The following is a 23,135-nucleotide window of genomic DNA, read 5'->3' on the forward strand; positions in this document are numbered from 1 at the left end:
AAATAAAAAGTAGTGTAGAAAAAAAAATTAAATGGGTGTGATTTTGAGAGTGAAAATCTGAAAAATCTATAGGAAAACGTGATTTATTTTTTCAAACGTAAGGGTTCCTTTCCTTCGCAGGGTGCCTTTCCTTCCATGGGCGTGCCGTTTGGGAACTTTTTGGGAAAATGTTTGTACACGCATTTCTCCAGGAACCCCTACACCACTGCATAGGGCCAATGGAAAGACAGCAGTCACACACAGCATGATGTTAAAGCTAAAGCAGTACATAAACTCGGACATAATACGCCAGTAGGTCCCAATCATAAGAATACAAAAACACAACCATTAAGCATTTCCCAATTGAAATGTATAACTATTACTTCCCAAACCAAAAAAACATTTCACGTTTAGCACACAAAGTAACCGGTGACCTAAAGTTTAATGTGGAACTGACTGCGTTTGAACTCATTTGCAGATATGAAACAAACAGACAATCATAATATTAGTAAAAAATTAAAATTCCCACTTTGTGCTACAAAACCAACTTTATAAAGAAGTGTTAAAAATAAGTTTGTATTTGACTCAATGTTCCGTGACGTACACTAAGCCATTTTCGGCAGAATAGACAGATGCATTTCAATGCATGATTCATTTAATTCACCAATACATTACTTGGTAGTCCAAAAAATATTGCCATCGGGTTATAAATCACAGCTGGCCTGGTACATTGTTTGCTGGCTCCATTCGGGATACACTATTTCAGTTTAAATGACACAATATTCTGGACAAAAAAAACGACGGATATAACTAAGGCTGAGAATGGCAATTACAATCAAACTAACTTTATTTTCCCTCGGCATGTATTTCTTCACCATTTTGAATGTCCAAAGAAGCCATAGGTTGTTTTGAAATATGAACACAGAAATACTGGACATTTTGAACTTTTATTATTGTGGTGACTTAACAAAATTGCAATAATGGTCTTGAATCGGTCTCACTTTAGTTGGTCTCGAACACAACAATGTTACAATCATTTATTCAACAATCCCTTTCAAAACGGCACACAGTGGTGGAGCTACCGCGGGTCTCCTTTACACCCCAAGAGGCAAATGGAATGCTCTGCACCTTAGCAACATTTTATTGATAACGATCTTGAGAACAGCAGCCTGTTTCGGCCCATTCAATGTGTGTGGAATTCAAATGAAATGTACCATTCTGAGAAATAGCACATTCCCAATCATCTTCCTACCTCTAAGATTATCTTGGCTCCTCTTGGGTCTTTGAGATTTACAGCAACACTCTACAAACAGAATCAATACATTGTTAAAACAAACATAAAAGATTTTTCAGGCAAAATTCAAATTACATCAGATAAAGCAAATGGTGAAGTAAAGCAAACAATAGCAACTTTCAATGTGACAATACAGGATAGACACTTCTTCTTGTACATGTAACTGATGTGATCTAGTGAGCTGTGTACACTAGTAGTAGTATAGTTAGTAGAGTTACCGCCCACGACCGTATTTGTTAGTGACAGAGACACGGTTGTTGAATTTGATCCATTTTAAGTCCTGTGGCCTTCACCGAGCTAGTTCCTAGGCGAAAGCTATCATAAAAACCTAACTTTGACAATACAGGACATCATAAGGCCTTACTTTGATGGCCTAGTTTTACCCTAACACAGGGGTGTTAGGAATTTCCTGGTTTACAGGCTACATTAGGCCTGCAAGTCACATTAAGCTGTCTTGCAAAGTGATTGGTGATTCTATTGGAATCCAGAGTTCCAATAGAATCCAACAGTTGGAATTGTATTCACCTGCAACAACCTGCATTAAGAATGACTGTCAAGGTTAGGACCATTGAAAAAGGAGACGACCTAAACCATTTAAACTGGAACAACCATTTCAGTAACAGGTGCAATAAATCTAACTGATTGGGTTAGTTTAGAAAAAGGTATGTTATTTATCTTTGTGTAGCTTAAAAAAAGGTCCAACACAGCTGTTTTTATCTCAATAACAAATCATTTTGGGGTAAGAATTAAGTACCTTACTGTAATTATTTGCAATTGCAAATGGTGAAAAAGAAACAAAAATAGCTTCTTAGCAAAGATACATTTGTCATGCAAGAATTATGCTAGGACTGGCAAGAATTTTGCTAAAACAGGTCTTTTCAAACACCTATTACACTAAAAGGGCATTATCATAATTTTCACAGTATTACTACAACTCCTGTGCACTGGGCTTTTAAGATTAACCAAATAATCAATGTACATGCAAAAACAGATATTAAAAACAACCCCCCCCCCCCTAAAAAAAATCTTCCTGTAGTAGACCATGGGAAATAGGATAATGATGGGTGTGATTTTGATGGGAATGTTCTACTCTCCACAGAGTAAAACAATAACTCTGGTTATTAATACTAATAATGTGGTGATTTGAACCACTGAGTGTTAATTTCACTCTTTGACTATGTACAAAAAGTGATGTAATTTCTATACGGTTCACCCAATATGGATGGAAATACCCTCAAATTAAAGCTGACAGTCTGCACTTTAACCACAGTCATTGTATAATTTAGAATCCAAAGTGCTGGAGTACAGAGCCAAAACAACAAAACTGTCACTGTCCCAACACTTTTGGAGCTCACTGTACATGTTAGAAACACCTTTGGCAGTGATTAGCGGTGAGTCTTCTTGCGTAAGTCCGTAAGAGCTTTGCACACCTGGATTGTGCAATATTTTTCCATTATTCTTTTCTAAAGTATTCAAGCTCTGTCAATGTGTTGGGGATCATGGCAAGACAGCAATTTTCAAGTCTTGCCATAGATTTTGAAGCAGGTTTCAGTCAAAACTGTAACTTGGCCACTCAGGAACATTCACCCTTCTTGGTAAGCAACTCCAGTGTGGATCTGGCCTTGTGTTATAGGTTATTGTCCTGCTAAATGGTGAATTCCTTTACCAGTGTCTGGTGTAAAAGCATAATGAAGCAGGTTTTCCTCTAGGATTTTGCCTGTGCTTAGCGCCATAGGTGAAAAACTCCCCAGTGTTTGCTGATGTCAAGCATACCCATACCACGATGCAGCTACCACCATGCTTGAAAATAAGGACACAGTTACAAAGTGACGTAAAAGGTCCTAAATGGTGTCACCACTGCCCTTTGTTCTAAGCAATGGGGTGGTGCCATTTGTATTGACTTGGCCAAAGCTTTTCAAAACGGTAGACCATTCCATTATTGTGGCTCGGTCCTAGGCCCCATGCTCTTCTCAATTTACATCAACAACATAGCTCAGGCAGTAGGAAGCTCTCTCAACCATTTATATGCAGATGATACAGTCTTATACTCAGCTGGCCCCTCCCCGGATTTTGTGTTAAACACTCTACATCAAATCTTTCTCAGTGTCCAATTAGCTTTCTCTGCCCTTAACCTTGTTCTGAACACCTCCAAAACAAAGGCCATGTGGTTTGGTAAGAAGAATGCCCCTCTCCCCACCGATGTGATTACTACCTTTGAGGGTTTAGAGCTTGAGGTAGTCACCTCATACAATACTTGGGAGTATGGCTAGACGGTACACTGTCCTTCTCTCAACACATCGAAGCTGCAGGCTAAAGTTAAATCTAGACTTGGTTTCCTCATTCGTAATCGCTCCTCTTTCACCCCAGCTGCCAAACTAACCCTGATTCAGATGACCATCCTACCTATGCTAGATTACAGAGAAGTCATTTATATATCGGCAGGTAAGGGTGCTCTTGAGCGGCTAGATGTTCTTTACCATTCGGCCATCAGATTTGCCACCAATGCTCCTTATAGGACACATCACTGCACTCTATACTCCTCTGTAAACTGGTCATCTCGGTATACCTGTCGTAAGACCCACTGGTTGATACTTATTTATAAAACCCTCTTAGGCCTCACTCCCCCCTATCTAAGGTATATACTGCAGCCCTCATCCTCCACATACAACACCCATTCTGCCAGACACATTCTGTTAAAGGTCCCCAAAAGCACACACATCCCTGGATTGCTCGTCTTTTCAGTTCACTGCAGCTAGCGACTGGAGCGAGCTGCAACAAACACTCAAACTGGACACCTATCTCAATCTCTTCATTCAAAGACTCAATCATGGACACTCTTACTGACAGTTGTGTCTGCTTTGCGTGACGTATTGTTGTCTCAACCGTCTTGCCCTTTGTGCTGTTGTCTGTGCCCAATAATGCTTGTACCATGTTGTGTTGTCATGTGTTGCTGCCTTGCTATTTTGTTGTCGTGGGTCTCTATTTATGTAGTGTTGTCTCTCTTGTCCTGATGTGTGTTTTGTCCTATATCTTTTTTTATCCCGTCCCCGCAGGAGGGCTTTTGGTAGGCCGTCATTGTAAATACTAATTTGCTCTTAACTGACTTGCCTAGTCAAATAAAATATGATTTGTTAAGCCAAATCATGGGGGACATCCATTTCACTCCTGAACTGATTTAGGCTCGCCTAAAATAAAATAAAAAGTGGTGAATACGTTTGAAACAACATTTGTTATTTAATTTATTAACATTTGTGGAATTGTCTTTTCACTATGACATGATGGAGTATTGTGTTTAGATCAATTACATAGAATGACAACTAAATCTATACAAAATTCAACTTTGTCACGCAACAAAATGGGATCAAATTCAAGGGTTGTACCTTTTTGTTTCTGTTCACACTGAGAAAATAAGCACTCTCATCACCAACAAACGGAGGTCCCCATGATCTGGTGTCGTCCCCAGCACCTGTCAGAAATGATCACTAATCAGAAAAAAATACTATTTCTAATCATTTTAAATACTTTAGCTTGATTGAGGTTTCCTGGTGCAATGGAACCAATATAAAAATAGCTTCAAAACTGAATTGAACCCAGGTCTGATGGATTTCACTATAATTACATGTCATTACATTATTAAGATGTCAGTGAAACATTGGCCAATGATCACCATTGCCTATGCTAAGGAAAGTTCAGAATCATTATTAAAACCTTCTTAATTAAATTAAATCATCATTCCTTCCACCCTTCTTTTAGGTTGTTGCTGATCTGACATGATTGGGAAGCACTTTAGAATAACTCCAAGTAATAAAAGCATTTTATGGATTTAATAGTAAATAGTTTATTCATCATTTATTCATCATTACTCCATTCATAATATGTTTAATATTAGGTCCTTATAAAAAATGTACTAATCATTTGTTAAGTCTTTCTACCTGGCCTCATCTAAAGTGTGGGACTTTTATACTTTATAAATGTTTTGAGTGTCATTTCTCACAAAAAGATGGACATTCCATTGATAGACATTCCAGCAGTACCTGACGCTCTTTAATGTCTCAAAACAGCCTCAATGGCAAAATAATATGCACACAACACAGGATGTTAGAACGACTGCCCATAAAAAGCAACTTCTCATTTTGAAAATGGCCTACTGTATGTGGCATCGATATGAGTCAGAAACATTTATTCTATTGTCAAAATGTACTGCAAAGTGGAAATAGAATTTTGGCAATAAAGTCAGTCTCGTCCAAAACTGAGATTTGTGAGATAGGAAACAAATAGTATGTTACGGAATGAAGGGTAATGTAACAGTTTTCCTCGTGTTGGGTTCATTTTAATCCTTCCCACATCTGGCAGCACCCAAGTAATCATACATTCGGAGTGCAGCTGCATGTGACACCATCGTAACGCCCACAGTCAATTTGGTTGGACATTCGATATCCCTAAGGGGCAAATTACACAATCTACATGGGGAAAAAAATGTTTTTAAATTCAATAGCTACAAATCTAATGCCTTAAAAACCTCAAAACAACTATAAATTGTAGAAATGCATATACAAATATTGAAAGCATTTAATGAGACCACAAAAAAAATAAGAATTTAAATATTGTCCCATTTACAGTGCAATTTATTGGTACTAGCCCCAGAGATAGGCTATCTAATGTCAAACCGACTTTGCCATGGTTCCACAACAGCTGGTTGAAGCTACTTGGTGAAAGAAGTTGGCTAGCACTAGCTAGCCTAGGCGACTTCAAAACACAAGATCTGGTTAGTCTGTTTCAAGTTCTCTAGATGGGTGAGCGACTAACTGTGTACTGTTATTAAACATGTTATGAATCATTATTAAATACTTTAAAAGTTGTTATATATGTGTAAATAACTAGGTTACCAACATTTACATATGTGGGAGAAATTATTAAGAAATTCTTAAAAACTATATAGTAATCCGTTATAAATGCTTTATTATGTGGAGCTAGTTTAAAGGGCTACTCATGATTGGTGAAAACAACGCCGTGGAAGCCTTGCTTACGCCTATCAAATTATGTTACAGCAGTGATTACTTTGAGGAAGGATGCAATCCAACAGAGCCTTAAAAATATTCACAAAACTTCATGAAATATGTTCACATTAGTCTTACACAGCAGTGACACCATGTGGCTGCTGATTGTCAGAGTCACTGAAAACAGAACAACGTCAACAAATACTCTAGTCTAGGATAGTGTCAAAGTGAGCACCTTTCGTAACTGCACGTTTACATTTTCCACTGACAACAATCAATATTTTTCCAAAACTTTACAGAATGTGTCTCATCACTTGCCTGGTCTCTCGACTTTGATAATCTCAGCACCCAGGTCTCCCAGTATCATTGTGGCAAATGGGCCAGCCAGGACCCTGAAAAAAAAGAAAAATAGATCATGCACACACACACAACGACAACCTATTTCTGGCCCACCTCCCTAACCTCAAGGCTGACGGATAACAAGCGAAGAACAATAGATTATATTGGATAATTGAATGAGAACATTTTTTATTTATTTTTTTAATTAAAAAATTTAAAAAAGAATAGGCTATGTGAATATACCTTGTGAGGTCTAGGACTTTAACACCCTCCAGTGGTCGAACATTCTCTCCTGCGTCAGACAAATAGAGTGGTTAGACTAGTACAGCACCGGGTGCATAATTACTTGCAACAATAGAGCCTGTTGGTGGGCTATATGCCTTGATTAGCATAAAGCACATCAAGGTAGGCCTGAGACGTATGCCGGGATTCAAAATGTCCGCATTTTGGAGTCTAAAGGAGATGGTTCCTCAATGCTGTAAAAAATGTATGGATTAAAAATCGGACGTTGGAGGAGTGTGAGAGACGTTAAGTTCTACAACCTCCTAAAAGGAAGCAATTCCCAAACCTTCCATAACAAAGCCATCACCTACAGAGAGATGAACCTGGAGAAGAGTCCCCTAAGAAAGCTGGTCCTGGGGTGGTGTTCACAATCACAAACAGACCCCACAGAGCCCCAGGACAACAACACAATTAGTCCCAACCAAATCATGACAAAAAGATAATTACTTCACACATTGGAAAGAATTAACAAAAAAAAACAGCAAACTGGAATGCTATTTGGCCCTAAACAGAGAGTACACAGTGGCAGAACACCTGACCACTGTGACTGACCCAAAGATTTGACTACGTAGACTCAGTGAGCCTAGCCTTGCTATTGAGAAAGGCCACCATAGGCAGACCTGGCTCTCAAGAGAAGATGGGCAGTGTGCACATAGCCTACAAAATGAGGTGGAAACTGAGCTGTACTTCCTAACCTCCTGCCAAATGTATGACCATAGAGATACACATTTCCCTCAATTACACAGATCCACAAAGAATTTGAAAACAAACCCAATTTTGATAAACTCCCATATCTATTGGGTGAAATACCAGTGTGCCATCACAGCAGCAATATGTGTGACCTGTTGCCATAAGACAACCAGTGATGAACAAACACCATTGTAAACACAACCCATGTTTATTTTCCCTTTTGTACTTGAACTATTTGCACATCATTACAACACTGTATATAGACATAATATGACATTTGAAATGTCTTTATTATTTTGGAACTTCTGTTAGTGTAATGCTCACTGTTAATGTTTATTTCACTTTTGTTTATTATCTACTTCACTTGCTTTGGCAATGTTAACATATGTTTCCCATTCCAATAATGCCCTTGAATTTTGAGAGAGAGACAGATCAAAATATACCCTATGAGTAGCCTGCTAAAGTACCTTTATGGACCTTAATAGACCCATAACTGATCCAAATGTTTGGATAAATAGGGACGAGTCTGTATGGTAGTCCATAGCTCCTTTCTTGTGTATTTTATTCCTCATGTTAAACAATGGTTGGAAATTACTCGTAAGCATGCATTTCACGGTACGGTAAAGTCTACACCGGTTGTATTTGGCGCATGCGACAAATACAAATTGATTTAAGTTATTTCGGCATTTACCATTCAAAACAGGACGTTTGAGCAGTTGTCTTCCTCTTCACTATCACAGGGTTCATATCAAATTCAATACTATGCATGCCAGTCTCAATAGTCTAAATACTAAATACTGAGTTCATTTTAGTATACTGTAAAGAAATGACGTCCTTTCAGTTGAGCGTACTAGAGCTTCGCCTGTCTACCAGAAGTTGATGCTGTTGCTACGCAACCTCTTGCTAGCTTGTTAGCATAAGAAATTAGTAGCTAGACATTTTACGACTTTAGGTGTGTTCGTAATTTCAATCTGGAGTGCCAGAGTGTGAATGGGTGTTCATAAATTCAGCCTGTTCAAAGCGCACACTGCCCGCTCTGGCCGAGGAGTAGGGTTGATCCGAGCCTTCTGACCTCCCTCACAACGGCAGTCAAGCTAATTGGCTAAAGTTGGCTAGCTACTTCCAGACACATAACAGAACACCACACTCTGACCATTTTACTCGCCCTAGCAGAGAGGGTTGGTGACTGTGCTGCTGGCAACCATTTAATTACGCTTTTTTGCCAACGTGTGTTTGTAAATTCAACAGCTATTCTGCGCTTTGGCACACAGACGAGAATGCTCTGAAATCAGAGTAGATAGCCAGAGCAGATTTTTACAAACGCACCCGAATGCACAATGCCCATTGAGAACACACAACAACTATACAAAATAGTAGCCCACTAACATTAGGTAGCTAGCTAACATACCGGTACATACTGGTGTAATTATATGCTCTGCGGTTCATAAAGATAGCATAACTAACAAATTGTCAGCCAACATAATGTGTAACGTAACCTATTTGAAATGTCATTACTTTATTACATTGCTCAACATTTTCTTAACATTTGTCATAATTAGTTAAAGCAATGACTTGGTATCCGCTCTCGTTGGAATTCAGCTGCATATTTTCCTCAAATTTAAAAATGTTTGCATTATGGGCCCTAAAAGCCCGTAAGTAGTGTCCACTGCTTGTATGCTTCGTATTTTGGCAAATGTAGTACAACATCCGTGAACTTTTGGAATAATAACTATATCCATACTATGACCAATAAGCATACTACATACTCAATTTACATCACAAATAGTACTGTTAGTATGAGTATTCAAACACAGCTAAGGAGAAACTGACTGCACCAATTTTTTTTGTTTTAAATTTATACAACAGGTGGGTCCAATCCTAATTGGTTCCAGCCGGTGTCTATTCCACAAATTATCACCAGCTAAATATAAGACGTTAAAATTAATATTTACTCTGTTCCATCTGACTGCGCAATCCACTGTCTCATCAGCCCAGACACTAGATAACACAGAGAAAGGCCAAACAGCTTTCCCAGTTTTGACAACAGATGCTGCGCCGGCGGGAGAAATCATTAGGCAAATATCACAGCCAACCACAACACTGGCAAGTAAGTAATACTGTGAAACACTATCATTCCACTGTTTGCACCATATATATTTTAGGTACATTTCCTGAAATTACAACCAAAAACCCTGTGTAGCACCATTAAAATAACTGTGAGAAAGCAGTGCTCGGAGGGCTGGGGCGATGGTGGTGGGAATGGCATGAAGTAAACGTGGTCTGCAGATAGACATAGGAGTAGGGTCTATAAACTCAATGAATGACAGGGAGCTCTGTATTGAAGCCACCACACATCCATCTTGGTTCTCCTCAATTGTAAAAAAAAAAAAAAAAAAAAGATTTGGGAAGCTATAGAAATGCATTTATTAATGTCTACATTCATTTGACACGTATTATATTACAGACATCTTAGTGTATACTTTTAAATTACAATATGTAAGCTAAACATACAAATATATATATATATATATATAAGATTTTCCTTCGTTTTTCTTTTTTTTTAGTACTAATGTTACTGTCCCCAATACTGCAAAATACTTGAATACATAATTTTGTCCTTAAAACATGTAATAGTAATACTGTAGAATTACATTCATTCCTATGGAGGACTGAGCCTACTAGGGTGGGCAAATATGTCCGACCAGTGGCTTCAAAGCCTCTCAATGGACAATACATAGCATCAGCAATCCAGGGTTTAAAAACATTGGTTTTGCCCCATAGCTGCGCATAGTCGGTTTTATGGGTAACTAACCTTCTTGGCATGGGGTGGAATGGTTACTCCAAGCAATTTTCCATTGGACAGATTCAGGTAGGTCCCGCCCTATTTACTAAACCTGTCCAATAGAAACGCTAGGTTGTTGAAACGTCGCGTGTTGATTAAAACCATATGCATATGCCTAGGTCATCAACATGTTGATGAGTGAAAAGTCTACCAGTATTTGTCCACTACACAATATCAAATATTTGTTCATGGTGTTTAGACCCTACTTAGATAAGGATATCCAACTATTTGATAATTGCTGAATAGCAGCATACTATCGGCGACAAGTTTAATGACACATTAATTCGCTATCGTACTTGTGGGCAAGTATAGGACAAGAAAACGACACTTCAGCTCAAATACCTGGCTGTGTGTTGGAAAGCAGCCGCCTGAGATTAGTGCGAATACTTTGATGTTGTCGAAACATACAGGGTTGAATCCCGCAAGCCAAGAGTCGAACAAATGCACCGCACTTGACGCGTGTTGGTATCTTCGACATGTTTTTTGAGTCTTTATTCAGAGCGATGTCCGTGTTGGAGTGTCAGGCCTACACTAGCCTATCAGAAGGCATTGAATAGCCCTGCCTCCTCTTGGGTGCGTTCAAGACACACTATACACATTCTACTCTTACCGGCACAATACCATTGCATATTGAAGTGGTGATTTTTAACAGACAGTTTAAAAAAAAAAAATGATTGTCTTCTACCTACAGCACTAGACATCACCAAAAATGACTTAATTAAGAAATTAGACAATCACAGACAGCAAGAAAAGTTCGGGGTCCACACCTTGGTTCTGCTTCCCCCACATGGATAGGGTAATACGGGGTAACAGAACCAGCAAAGAACAATGTCTAATTGCTGACACAAAAAGCAACGTTTGGAGAAAAAAAATGGTAGGTGGATGAAGGTCATGCATAGGCGAATAAACTATAAAGGGAAATAAATGGCTACAGTTTACACTTTTTTGTTTTTTCATGAACTGTTGTTTTTAGAAAAGGGGAAGACCATTTTAAGTACCGGAGGTGCCAGGTACCCGGTAGAAGATTATGGCATAGGGTTTCACACAAGTGTATTAAAATCAATTATATCTGTTCTATTTAGAAATTGTTTAGTAAGAAATACTTAAAAGCTAAGTATAGTTGTCTTATTTTACTTATTTAAATAAAATATCCGGTTGAAATGGTGTTGCAGATGTCACCATTAATATCTGCACTATGAGGAGATGTGATGTAAAAGTCCCTCTTTTTAACTCACATGCTCTTTGTTCTTTCTTTGTTGTTCCCTTTCAATACCATCCATTATGTACAATTGCACTAAATATTATTTCAATAATGCAAGATTTTAAATCTCAGCAGTCTTTAAAATGACATTCAGGAGCAAAAGGTTTTCAATAGTTGTTTTTAATTCATAAAAAAAGTGAATTGGAATATAACATTGGAATGGAATATAACTAATAACATTAAATACAATTGGAATATAACCCTTAATAACAATAACTTAAGTAACTAATTCAGTGTAACATTGATGTGGCCACTCTCTTATGCTCGTGCACGATTGTAATTTGTACATAGGTCACCAATAAATTAAGCTATCCCCAGTCAAATTAGAGCACAACTCATGAGCCTACCTTCTACACTGCTCACACCTAATCCAGTCCCCACCTGTGACTGAAAACGGGGAGAGATGCCGATTGAAAAGCTCTCTTAAAAACATAGCTAGCTATCTAGCTATATGACATAAAATGCTGTGTAAAATAGCTAAAAGGCTTGAAAGTAACATTAAAGATATCAGTCACTAGTGGAAACATTTACTAATGCAATTGAGTTACATTATATTTTTTATATATTTTACCTCAGACGATCTGGGAGTAAGGTTGCTCGCTAGCACTCCAAGCAGCTTATGCTAACAAGCTAGCATAAACTAGCGCTAACTGGGTTAGAAATGGTCTAAATGCCAGGTAGACAGACATTCATAACCATAAAGAGGTAACTAGCCCCCCTTGTAGGGGGGCGGGGGCGAGTTGCCCCAACACACTCATCCAACATCCAACAGTGGCTTGCAAAAGTATCCATCCCACTTGGCATTTTTCCTGTGTTGTTGCCTTAAAACCTGGAATTAAAATATATATTTTTTGTGGGTTTGAATCATTTGATTTACACAACATGCCTACGACTTTGAAGATGCAAAATATTTTAAAACAAGAAATAAGACAAATAAACAGAACTTGAGCGTGAATAACTATTCACCACTCCAAAGTCAATACTTTGTAGAGCCACCTTTTGCAGGGATTTTTGCCCATTCTTCAAGGCAAAACTGCTCCAGCTCCTTCAAGTTGGATTGGTTCCGCTGGTGTACAGCTATCTTTAAGTCACACCACAGATTCTCAATTGGATTGAGGTCTGGGCTTTGACTAGGCCATTCCAAGAAATTTAAATGTTTCCCCTTAAACCACTCCAGTGTTGCTTTATCAGTATGGTCATTGTCCTGCTTGAAGGTGAACCTCCGTCCCAGTCTCAAATCACTGAAAGACTGAAACAGGTTTCCCTCAAGAATTTCCCTGTATTTAGCGCCATCCACCATTCCTTCAATTCTGACCAGTTCCCCAGTCCCTGCCACTGAAAACATCCCCACAGCATGATGCTGTCACCACCATGCTTCACTGTGGGGATGGTGTTGTTGGGTGATAGGAGGTGTTGGGATTGCGCCAGACATAGCGTTTTCCTTGTTGGCCAAATGCTACATTTCAGTCTCATCTGACCAGAGTACCTTTTTCCATATGTTTTGGGAGTCTACATGGCTTTGGCGAAGACCAAATGTGTGTGCTTTTTTTTTCTTTTCGTTAAGCAATGTTTTTTTCTATTTTATAATCTGGGGATGAGTAGCAGGAAGTTGAAATTGGGCACACTATTTATCCAAAAGTGAAAATGCTGCCCCCTATCCCGAAGAAGTAAAGCAATGTTTTTTTTTCTGGCCACTCTTCCGTAAAGCCCAGCTCTGTGGAGTGTACGACTTAAAGGGGTCCTATGAACAGATACTCCATTCTCGTCTGCGGAGCTTTGCAGCTCCTTCAGGTTTATCTTTTGTCACTTTGTTGCCTCTCTGATTAATGCCCTCCTTGCCTTGTCTGTCAGGTTTGTTGTGGTGCCACGTTCTTTCAATTTTTTATAATGGGTTTAATGGAGACTCACATCTCCCTCACTAGCATTAAGCACCAGCTGTCAGAGCGGCTTACAGATCACTGCACCGTACATAGCCCATCTGTAAACAGTCCATCTATCTACCTACCTCATCCCCATACTGGTATTTATTTATTTATTTGGCTCCTTTGCACCGCAGTATCTCTACCTGCACATTCATCGATCTACAATTCCAGTGTTTAATTCCTATATTGTAATTACTTCGCCACCATGGCCTATTTATTTCCTTAACTTACCTCATTTGCACTCACTGTATATAGACTTTTTGTTTTATTTTGTTCTACTGTATTATTGACTATGTTTGTTTATTCCATGTGTACCTCTGTTGTTGTATGTGTCGAATTGCTATGCTTTATCTTGGCCAGGTCACAGTTGCAAATGAGAACTTGTTCTCAACTAGCCTACCTGGTTAAATAAAGGTGAAATAAATAAAACTTTAAGAAATGGTGCTCCATAGGATGTTCAACATTTCTGATACTTTTTTATAACCCATCCCTGTTCCACAACTTTGTCCCTGACCTGTTTGGAGAGCTCCTTGGTCTTCATGGTGTCGCTTGCTTGGTGGTGCCCCTTGATTAGTGGTGTTGCAGACTCTGGGGCCTTTCAGAACAAGTGTATATACAGTTGAAGTCGGAAGTTTACATACACTCGGGTTGGAGTCATTAACTCGTTTTTCAACCACTCCACAAATTTCTTGTAAATAACTATAGTTTTGGCAAGTCGGTGAGGACATCGACTTTGTGCATAACACAAGTCATTTTTCCAACAATTGTTTACAGACTATTATTTCACTTATAATTCACTCTTTAACAATTCCAGTGGGTCAGAAGTTTACATACACTAAGTTGACTGTGCCTTTAAACAGCTTGGAAAATTCCATAAATGATGTCAAGGCTTTAGAAGCTTCTTATAGGCTAATTGACATGTACCTGTGTTGTACCTGTGGATGTATTTCAAGGCCTACCTTCAAACTGAGTGCCTCTTTGCTTGACATCTGGTTCATCCTTGGGAGCAATTTCCAAACACCTGATTGCACCACGTTCATCTGTACAAAGAACAGTACGTGAATATAAACAACATGGGACCATGCAGCCATCATACCGCTCAGGAAGGAGACCCGTTCTGTCTCCTAGAGTTTTAACGTACTTTGGTGCAAAAAGTGCAAATCAATCACAGAACAACAGCAAAGGACCTTGTGAAGATGCTGGAGGAAACGGGTACAGAGTATCTATATCCACAGTAAAACTAATCCTATATCGACATAACCTGAAAGGCCTCTCAGCAAGGAAGAAGCCACTGCTCCAAAACCGGCATAAAAAACCCAGACTATGGTTTGCAACTGCACATGGGGACAAAGATTGTACTTTTTGGGGAAATGTCCTCTGGTCTGATGAAACAAAAACAGAACTGTTTGGCCATAATGACCATCGTTATGTTTGGAGGAAAAAGGGAAGCTTGTAGGCCAAAGAACACCATCCCAAATGTGAAGCACAGGGGTGGCAGCATGTTGTGGGGGTGCTTTGCTGCAGGAGGGATTGGTGCACTTCACAAAATAGATTTTATCATCAGGCAGAAAAATGTGGATTCCTGCCGTAATCCCTGGACCATAACTCCTGACCTTCACAGCTAGCTAGCACCCACCGAGTTACCCAGTACCGAAGCAATCCCTGAGGCCCACCTCCCGGCCTACTCAGTTGTTCAACCGGACTCCACCCAAACACGGCTAGAACCCACTACTGCACCGGATCCTTGCCGTAAGCTCTGGACCTTGGCACCGGATCACCGCTGCTACCGAGTGGCTATAGTGGCTAATGCTCCTGCCCCGAAGCTAGCACCAGTTAGCCGTGAGCCAGATGCATCTCCCAGCTAGCAAACTAAATGACTACAACTACAATACCTCTTTCGCCATCTGGCTTGGATCCTTTGTCGACACGGCGCCCCGCCGCACCACCATGACTGGTCTGCCTTCAACTGGCCTTTGTCGGACAGACGCTTCTACAATCCCCGGGCAACTAACTTTAAATGCTGTGTCGCCCGCATGCTAGCATATTAGCGACTACTCCGCGGCTTTCCTGTTCCATCTATTGCTGCCCCCTGGACCCTATGATCACTTGGCTACATACATAGCTGATGCCTGCTGGACTGTCCATTAATCACAGTACTCCATTCTGTTTACTTTTTTGATTATCTGTCGGCCTCAGCCGCAAACTCAGTCTCTGTGTGTAGTTAACCGACCCTCTCTGCCCATTCATCGCCATTTTACCTGTTGTTGTTTTAGCTGATTAGTTGTTGCTGTCTTACCCGTTGTTATCTTAGTTAGCTCTCCCAATCAACACCTGTGATTACTTTATGCCTCGCTGTATGTCTCAAATGTCAATATGCCTTGTATACTGTTGTTTAGGTTAGCTATCATTGTTTTAGTTTACAATGGAGCCCCTAGTTCCTCTCATCATACCTCTGATACCTCCTTTGTCCCACCACCCACACATGCGGTGACCTCACCCATTTCAACCAGCATGTCCAGAGATACAACCTCTCTCATCATCACCCAGTGCCTGGGCTTACCTCCGCTGTACCCGCACCCCACCATACCACTGTCTGCACATTATGCCCTGAATATATTCCACCACGCCCAGAAATCTGCTCCTTTTATTCTTTGTCCTCAACGCTCTAGGCGACCAGTTTTGATAGCCTTTAGCCGTACCCTCATCATACTCCTCCTCTGTTCCTCGCGTGATGTGGAGGTAAACCCAGGTCCTGCGTATCCCCAGGCACCCTCATTTGTTGACTTCTGTGATCGAAAAAGCCTTGGTTTCATGCATGTTCACATCAGAAGCCTTCTCCCTAAGTATGTTTTACTCACTGCTTTAGCACACTCCGCCAACCCTGACGTCCTTGCCTTGTCTGAATCCTGGCTTAGGAAGACCACCAAAAATACTGAGATTTCCAAACCCAACTACAACATTTTCCGTCAAGGTAGAACTGCCAAAGGGGGAGGAAGCCTGCAAGTTCTGTCATACTTTCCAGGTCTATACCCAAAAAGTTCGAACTCCTAATTTTAAAAATGAATCTCTCCAGAAATAAATCTCTCACTTGTTTCCGCCTGCTATCGACCCCCCCTACGCTCCCAGCTGTGACCTGGACACCATTTGTGAAGTGATCGCCCCCCATCTAACTTCAGAGTTTGTTCGGTTAGGTGACCTAAACAGGGATATGCTTATCACCTCGGCAGTCCTACAATCTAAGCTGGATGCCCTCAATCTCACACAAATCATCATGGAACCCACCAGATACAACCATAAATCTGTAAACATGGCCACCCTCATTGACATTATCCTGACCAACTTGCCCTCCAAACACACCTCCGCTGTTTTCAATCAGGATCTCAGTGATCACTGCCTCATTGCCTGTATCCGCTATGGGTCCGCGGTCAAACGACCACCCCTCATCACTGTCAAATGCTCCCTAAGACACTTCTGTGAGCAGGACTTTCTAATCGACCTGGCCCGGGTATCCTGGAAGGGTATTGACCTCGTCCCATCAGTCGAGGATACCTGGTCATTCTTTAAAAGTAATTTCCTCACCATCCTCCGGCGCCGACAGAGATGGCCACCTCGCTTCGCGTTCCTAGGAGTTGTGTTATTTCTTACATTGGTACCCCAGGTCATCTTAGGTTTCATTACATACAGTCGAGAAGAACTACTGAACATAAGAGCAGCGTCAACTCGCCATCAGTACGACCAAGAATATGATTTTCGCGAAGCGGATCCTGTGTTCTGCCTTTCACCCAGGACAACGGAATGGATCCGAGCCGGCGACCCCAAAAAACTACTTTGTAAAAGGGGAAAACGAAGCGGTCTTCTGGTCAGACTCCGGAGACGGGCACATCGTGCACCCCTCCCTAGCATTCTCCTTGCCAATGTCCAGTCTCTTGACAAGAAGGTTGATGAAATCTGAGCACGGGTAGCATTCCAGAGGGACATCAGAGACTGTAACGTTCTTTGCTTCATGGAAACATGGCTCACTGGAGAGACTCTATCGGAGTCGGTGCAGCCAGCTGGTTTCTCCACGCATCACGCCGACAGAAACAAACCTATTTCTGGTAAGAAGAGGGGCGGGGGCCTATGCTTCATGGTTAACGTGTGACCACAACAACATACAGGAACTCAAGTCCTTCTGTTCACCTGATTTTAGAATTCCTCACAATCAAATGTCGACCGCATTATCTACCAAGGGAATTCTCTTCGATTATAATCACAGCCGTATATATTCCCCCCCCCCCCAAGCAGACACATCGATGGCTCTGAACGAACTTTATTTGACTCTTTGCAAACTGGAATTCATATATCCGGAGGCTGCATTCATTGTAGCTGGGGATTTTAAGAAGGCTAATCTCAAAACAAGACTCCCTAAATTTTATCAGCATATCGATTGCCCAACCAGGGCTGGAAAAACCTTGGATCATTGCTATTCCTACTTCCGCGACGCATATAAGGCCCTGCACCGCTCTCCTTTCGGAAAAGCTGACCACGACTCCATTTTGTTGATCCCTGCCTAAAGACAGTGCTTTGAGAGACTAGTCAAGGACCATATCACCTCCACCCTACCTGACACCCTAGACCCACTCCAATTTGCTTACCGCCCAAATAGGTCCATAGACGATGCAATCTCAACCACACTGCACACTGCCCTAACCCATCTGGACAAGAGGAATACCTATGTGAGAATGCTGTTCATCGACTACAGCTCGGCATTTAACACCATAGTGCCCTCCAAGCTCGTCATCAAGCTCGAGACCCTGGGTCTCGACCCCGCCCTGTGCAACTGGGTCCTGGACTTCCTGACGGGCCGCCCCCAGGTGGTGAGAGTAGGCAACATCTCCACCCCGCTGATCCTCAACACTGCCCCCACAAGGGTGCGTTCTGGAGCCCTCTCCTGTACTCCCTGTTCACCCACGACTGTGTGGCCACGCACGCCTCCAACTCAATCATCAAGTTTGCGGACGACACAACAGTGGTAGGCTTGATTACCAACAACGACGAGACGGCCTACAGGGAGGAGGTGAGGACCCTCTGAGTGTGGTGTCAGGAAAATAACCTCACACTCAACGTCAACAAAACTAAGGAGATGATTGTGGACTTCAGGAAACAGCAGAGGGAACACCCCCCTATCCACATCGATGGAACAGTAGTGGAGAGGGTAGTAAGTTTTAAGCTCCGCGGCGTACACATCACAGACAAACTCAATTGGTCCACCCACACAGACAGCATCGTGAAGAAGGCGCAGAAGCGACTCTCCAACCTCAGGAGGCTGAAGAAATTCGGCTTGTCACCAAAAGCACTCACAAACTTCTACAGATGCACAATCGAGAGCATCGTGTCAGGCTGTATCACCGCCTAGTACGGCAACTGCTCCGCCAACAACCGTAAGGCTCTCCAGAGGGTAGTGAGGTCTGCACAACGCATCACCGGGGGCAAACTACCTGCCCTCCAGGACATCTACACCACCTGATGTCATAGGAAGGCCATAAAGATCATCAAGGACAACAACCACCTGAGCCACTGCCTGTTCACCCCGCTATCATCCAGAAGGTGAGGTCAGTACAGGTGCATCAAAGCTGGGACCGAGGGACTGAAAAACAGCTTCTATCTCAAGGCCATCAGACTGTTAAACAGCCACCACTAACATTGAGTGGCTGCTGCTAACACACTGACTCAACTCCAGCCACTTTAATAATGGGAATTGATGGGAAATGATGTAAAATATATCACTAGCCACTTTAAACAATGCTGCCTAATATAATGTTTACATACCCTACATTATTAATCTCATATGTATAGGTATATATTGTACTCTATATCATCTCCTGCATCCTTATGTAATACATGTATCACTAGCTACTTTAACTATGCAACTTTGTTTACATACTCATCTCATATGTATATACTGTACTCAATACCATCTACTGTATCTTGCCTATGCCGCTCTGTACCATCACTCATTCATATATCTTTATGTACATATTCTTTATCCCCTTACACTTGTGTCTATAAGGTAGTAGTTTTGGAATTGTTAGCTAGATTACTTGTTGGTTATTACTGCATTGTCGGAACTAGAAGCACAAGCATTTCGCTACACTCGCATTAACATCTGCTAACCATGTGTATGTGACAAATAAAATTGGATTTGATCTTAGAAAAGCATGCCCCGGTTCACTCCAGATCCGACTGCCTTTGACCAGCACAAAAACATCCTGTGGCAGACTGCAATAGCATCGAATAGTCCCCGCCATATGCAACTGTTCAGGGAAGTCAGGAACCAATACACGCTTTCAGTCAGGAAAGCAAAGGCTAGCTTTTCCAAGCAGAAATTTGCATCCTGTAGCTCTAAATCAAAAAGGTTTTGGGACACTGTAAAGTTCATGGAGAACAAGAGCACCTCCTCCCAGCTGCCCATTGCACTGAGGCTAGGTAACACGGTCACCACCTATAAATCCATGATAATCGAACATTTCAATAAGCATTTCTCAACGGCCGGCCATGCCATTCTCCTGGCTACTCCAATCCCCCCCGCAGCTACTCGCCCAAGCCTCCCCAGCTTCTCCTTCACCCAAATCCAGATAGCAGATGTTCTGAAAGAGCTGCAAAACTTGGACCCGTACCAATCAGCTGGGCTAGACAATCTGGACCCTCTCTTTCTAAAACTATCCACCGCCTTTGTTGTCCGGACCTCTGGTAGTCTCTATGGGGGTACCACATGGTTCAATTCTCGGGCCGACTCTTTTCTCTGTATATCTCAATGATGTAGCTCTTGCTGCAGGCGATTCCCTGATCCACCTCTATGCAGACTACACCATTCTGTATACTTCTGGCCCTTCCTTGGACACTGTGTTAACTAACTTCCAAACGAGCTTCAATGCCATACAACACTCCTTCCGTGGCCTCCAACTGCTCTCATCTGTAATGACTATGGCCTGACATCATTTCCGGTCACAACTTGCAGACTTGTTTTCGAGTTGCTGTGCGTTTTGTTGCCAACCTATTTTGCTACCTGACAACTTTACGGTTTTTACTTTTTAATTACCGTTTATGTATGTATGTTTTTTTTCTCAACTTTTTCACTCCGGACGCTTTATCTGGACACGATTCGTCAGGACCTCCAACAGCCGAAGCTAAGTAGTAACATTAACATGATGCCTTCTAATTGCAGTCGCTGTACTCACCTTACGGCGAGGATAGCTGTGCTACAAGCCCAGCTTCAGACGCAATTGTTAGGCAAGGGTAATTTCAGTGTAGGAAAGGATGAAACAGCGTCTGTGCCACCAGTAAGTACAGATAGTAGTATAAATCCCCTGGCACAGTCCCCGCAGCCGGACAACTTTCTCACGGTTTCTGGAAGGAAATGCTGTAGGAACGCTCAACCGGTGTCGCTCATTCAGCCGACAGAAACTTTCAACCGGTTTTCCCCATTAAGCAGCGGGTCGGAGTCAGAGGCCGAGTCTTCTCTGGTCTCTACTCCTCCCGTTACGGGGTCTGAGACGCCGAAGCTTCCCACCATTAGCTCTGACAAATTGAAAACTCTAGTCATTGGTCACTCCATTACCCACAGTATTAGACTTAAAACGAATCAGCCAGCGATCATACACTGTTTACCAGGGGGCAGGGCTACCGACGTTAAGGCTAATCTGAAGATGGTGCTGGCTAAAACTGGCGAGTGTAGAGAGTATAGAGATATTGTTATCCACGTCAGCACCAATGATGTTAGGATGAAACAGTCAGAGATCACCAAGCGCAACATAGCTTCTGCGTGTAAATCAGCTAGAAAGATGTGTCGGCCTCAAGTAATTGTCTCTGGCCCCCTCCCAGTTAGGGGGAGTGATGAGCTCTACAGCAGAGTCTCACAACTCAATCGCTGGTTGAAAACTGTTTTCTGCCCCTCCCAAAAGATAGAATTTGTAGATAGTTGGCCCTCTTTCTGGGACTCACCCACAAACAGGACCAAGCCTGACCTGCTGAGGAGTGACGGACTCCATCCTAGCTGGAGGGGTGTTCTCATCTTATCTACCAACATAGACAGGGCTCTAACTCCTCTAGCTCCACAATGAAATAGGGTGCAGGCCAGGCAGCAGGCTGTTAGCCAGCCTGCCAGCATATTGGAGTCTGTCACTAGCACAGTAGTCAGCTCAGCTATCACCATTGAGACCGTGTCTGTGCCTCGACCTAGGTTGGGCCAAACTAAACATGGCGGTGTTCACCTTAGCAATCTCACTAGGATAAAGACCACCTCCATTCCTGTTATTATTGAAAGAGATCATGATACCTCACATCTCAAAATAGGGCTACTTAATGTCAGATCCCTTACTTCAAAGGCAATTATAGTCAATGAACTAATCACTGATCATAATCTTGATGTGATTGGCCTGACACAAACATGGCTTAAGCCTGATGAATTTACTGTGTTAAATGAGGCCTCACCTCCTGGCTACACTAGTGACCATATCCCCCGTGCATCTCGCAAAGGCGGAGGTGTTGCTAACATTTACGATAGCAAATTTCAATTTACAAAAAAAAAATGCAGTTTTTGTCTTTTGAGCTTCTAGTCATGAAATCTATGCAGCCTACTCAATCACTTTTTACAGCTACTGTTTACAGGCCTCCTGGGCCATATACTGCGTTTCTCACTGAGTTCCCTGAATTCCTATCGGACCTTGTAGTCATAGCAGATAATATTCTAATCTTTGGTGACTTTAATATTCACATGGAAAAGTCCACAGACCCACTCCAAAAGGCTTTCGGAGCCATCATCGACTCAGTGGGTTTTGTCCAACATGTCTAAGGACCCACTCACTGTCACAGTCATACGCTGGACCTAGTTTTGTCCCATGGAATAAATGTTGTGGATCTTAATGTTTTTCCTCATAATCCTGGACTATCGGACCACCATTTTATTACGTTTGCAATTGCAACAAATAATCTGCTCAGACCCCAACCAAGGAACATCAAAAGTCATGCTATAAATTCACAGACAACACAAAGATTCCTTGATGTCCTTCCAGATTCCCTCTGTCTACCAAAGGACACCAGAGGACAAAAATCAGTTAACCACCTAACTGAGGAACTCAATTTAACCTTGCGCAATACCCTAGATGCAGTTGCACCCCTAAAAACTAAAAACATTTCTCATAAGAAACTAGCTCCCTGGTATACAGAAAATACCCGAGCTCTGAAGCAAGCTTCCAGAAAATTGAAACGGAAATGGCGCCACACCAAACTGGAAGTCTTCCGACTAGCTTGGACAGACAGTACCGTGCAGTACCGAAGAGCCCTTACTGCTGCTCGATCATCCTATTTTTCTAACTTAATTGAGGAAAAAAAGAACAATCCGAAATTCCTTTTTGATACTGTCGCAAAGCTAACTAAAAAGCAGCATTCCCCAAGAGAGGATTACTTTCACTTTTGCAGTGATAAATTCATGAACTTATTTGAGGAAAAGATTATGATTATTAGAAAGCAAATCACGGACTCCTCTTTAAAC

At 41.7% G+C, this 23,135-nt stretch overlaps 2 protein-coding genes across 8 annotated transcripts in view; one reads left to right on the plus strand and one right to left on the minus strand.

Moving 5' to 3' along the window:
- sugct (succinyl-CoA:glutarate-CoA transferase) overlaps positions 1-10,937 on the minus strand; it is a 157,377-nt gene extending 146,440 nt beyond the window's left edge. For 5 of the 7 annotated variants that reach the window (XM_035760870.2, XM_035760848.2, XM_035760858.2 and 2 more), the window contains exons 1-5: positions 10,766-10,937; positions 6,853-6,901; positions 6,589-6,662; positions 4,654-4,739; positions 1,232-1,282 (exon numbers count right to left, since the gene is read on the minus strand). In XM_035760870.2, coding sequence (XP_035616763.1) covers positions 1,232-1,282; positions 4,654-4,739; positions 6,589-6,662; positions 6,853-6,901; positions 10,766-10,901 — 396 coding nt within the window. In that variant the 5' untranslated portion in view covers positions 10,902-10,937. Of the gene's footprint in view, positions 1-1,231; positions 1,283-4,653; positions 4,740-6,588; positions 6,663-6,852; positions 6,902-9,533; positions 9,661-10,765 lie in introns of those variants that run through there. The other 2 variants (XM_035760864.2, XM_035760883.2) reach the window with 2 other exon arrangements.
- LOC118374486 (E3 ubiquitin-protein ligase RNF152-like) overlaps positions 9,543-23,135 on the plus strand; it is a 179,849-nt gene continuing 166,256 nt past the window's right edge. Inside the window, exon 1 of the mRNA XM_035760919.2 lies at positions 9,543-9,688. The gene's annotated coding sequence lies outside the window, so the exon portion shown is untranslated. The remainder of the gene's footprint in view (positions 9,689-23,135) is intronic.

The sequence above is a fragment of the Oncorhynchus keta genome, chromosome 4, assembly GCF_023373465.1.
Source record: "Oncorhynchus keta strain PuntledgeMale-10-30-2019 chromosome 4, Oket_V2, whole genome shotgun sequence".
Classification (NCBI taxonomy): domain Eukaryota; kingdom Metazoa; phylum Chordata; class Actinopteri; order Salmoniformes; family Salmonidae; genus Oncorhynchus; species Oncorhynchus keta.